Consider the following 534-nt stretch of genomic DNA (forward strand, 5'->3'; position numbering starts at 1 on the left):
ATGTCCTACTACTACGAGCAGTGCAAGCAGCCCTGCCTGCCCCCTCCCTGCCTGCAGAAGTGCGCCAAGTGCCCGGAGCCCTGCACCACCCAGTGCGTCGAGGTCTGCCAGGCCCCTTGTGCCACCCAGTGCGCCACCAGCTGTGCCACCCAGTGCGTGGAGCCCTGTGCCACGCAGTGCGCCACCAGCTGCGCCCCGCAGTGCGTGGACGTTTGCGCTCCACAGTGCGTGGACGTTTGCGCCAAGCCCTGCTCCAGCCAGTGCGTGGAGGTCTGCGCCCCGCAGTGCGTGGACGTCTGCCCCACCCAGTGTGCCACCAGCTGTGCCCCGCAGTGCGTGGACGTTTGTGACACGCAGTGTGCCACCAGCTGTGCCCCGCAGTGCGTGGACGTCTGCCCCGCCCAGTGCCCCACCCAGTGCCCCGAGCCCTGTGTCACCAAGTGCGTGGAGAAGTGCCAGGCCGAGGTTTGCAACACCAAGTGCGTGGAGTCGTGTGAGACCGTGTGCCTGGAGCCCTGCTCCCACCCCTGCTGA

General features: G+C 68.0%; 1 protein-coding gene across 1 annotated transcript; it reads left to right on the forward strand.

Annotated features, from left to right (window-relative positions):
• On the forward strand, positions 1-534 carry LOC135288220 (proline-rich protein 9-like). Its single transcript, XM_064401563.1, has one exon. The coding sequence runs from the start codon at positions 1-3 to the stop codon at positions 532-534; it is 534 nt and encodes a 177-aa protein (XP_064257633.1).

This window comes from Passer domesticus, chromosome 32 (genome assembly GCF_036417665.1).
Source record: "Passer domesticus isolate bPasDom1 chromosome 32, bPasDom1.hap1, whole genome shotgun sequence".
Lineage (NCBI taxonomy): Eukaryota > Metazoa > Chordata > Aves > Passeriformes > Passeridae > Passer > Passer domesticus.

Excerpts from the sequence above, each read along its gene's own strand:
- LOC135288220 (XM_064401563.1), top strand. The coding sequence starts at position 1 with ATGTCCTACTACTACGAGCAGTGCAAGCAGCCCTGCCTGCCCCCTCCC.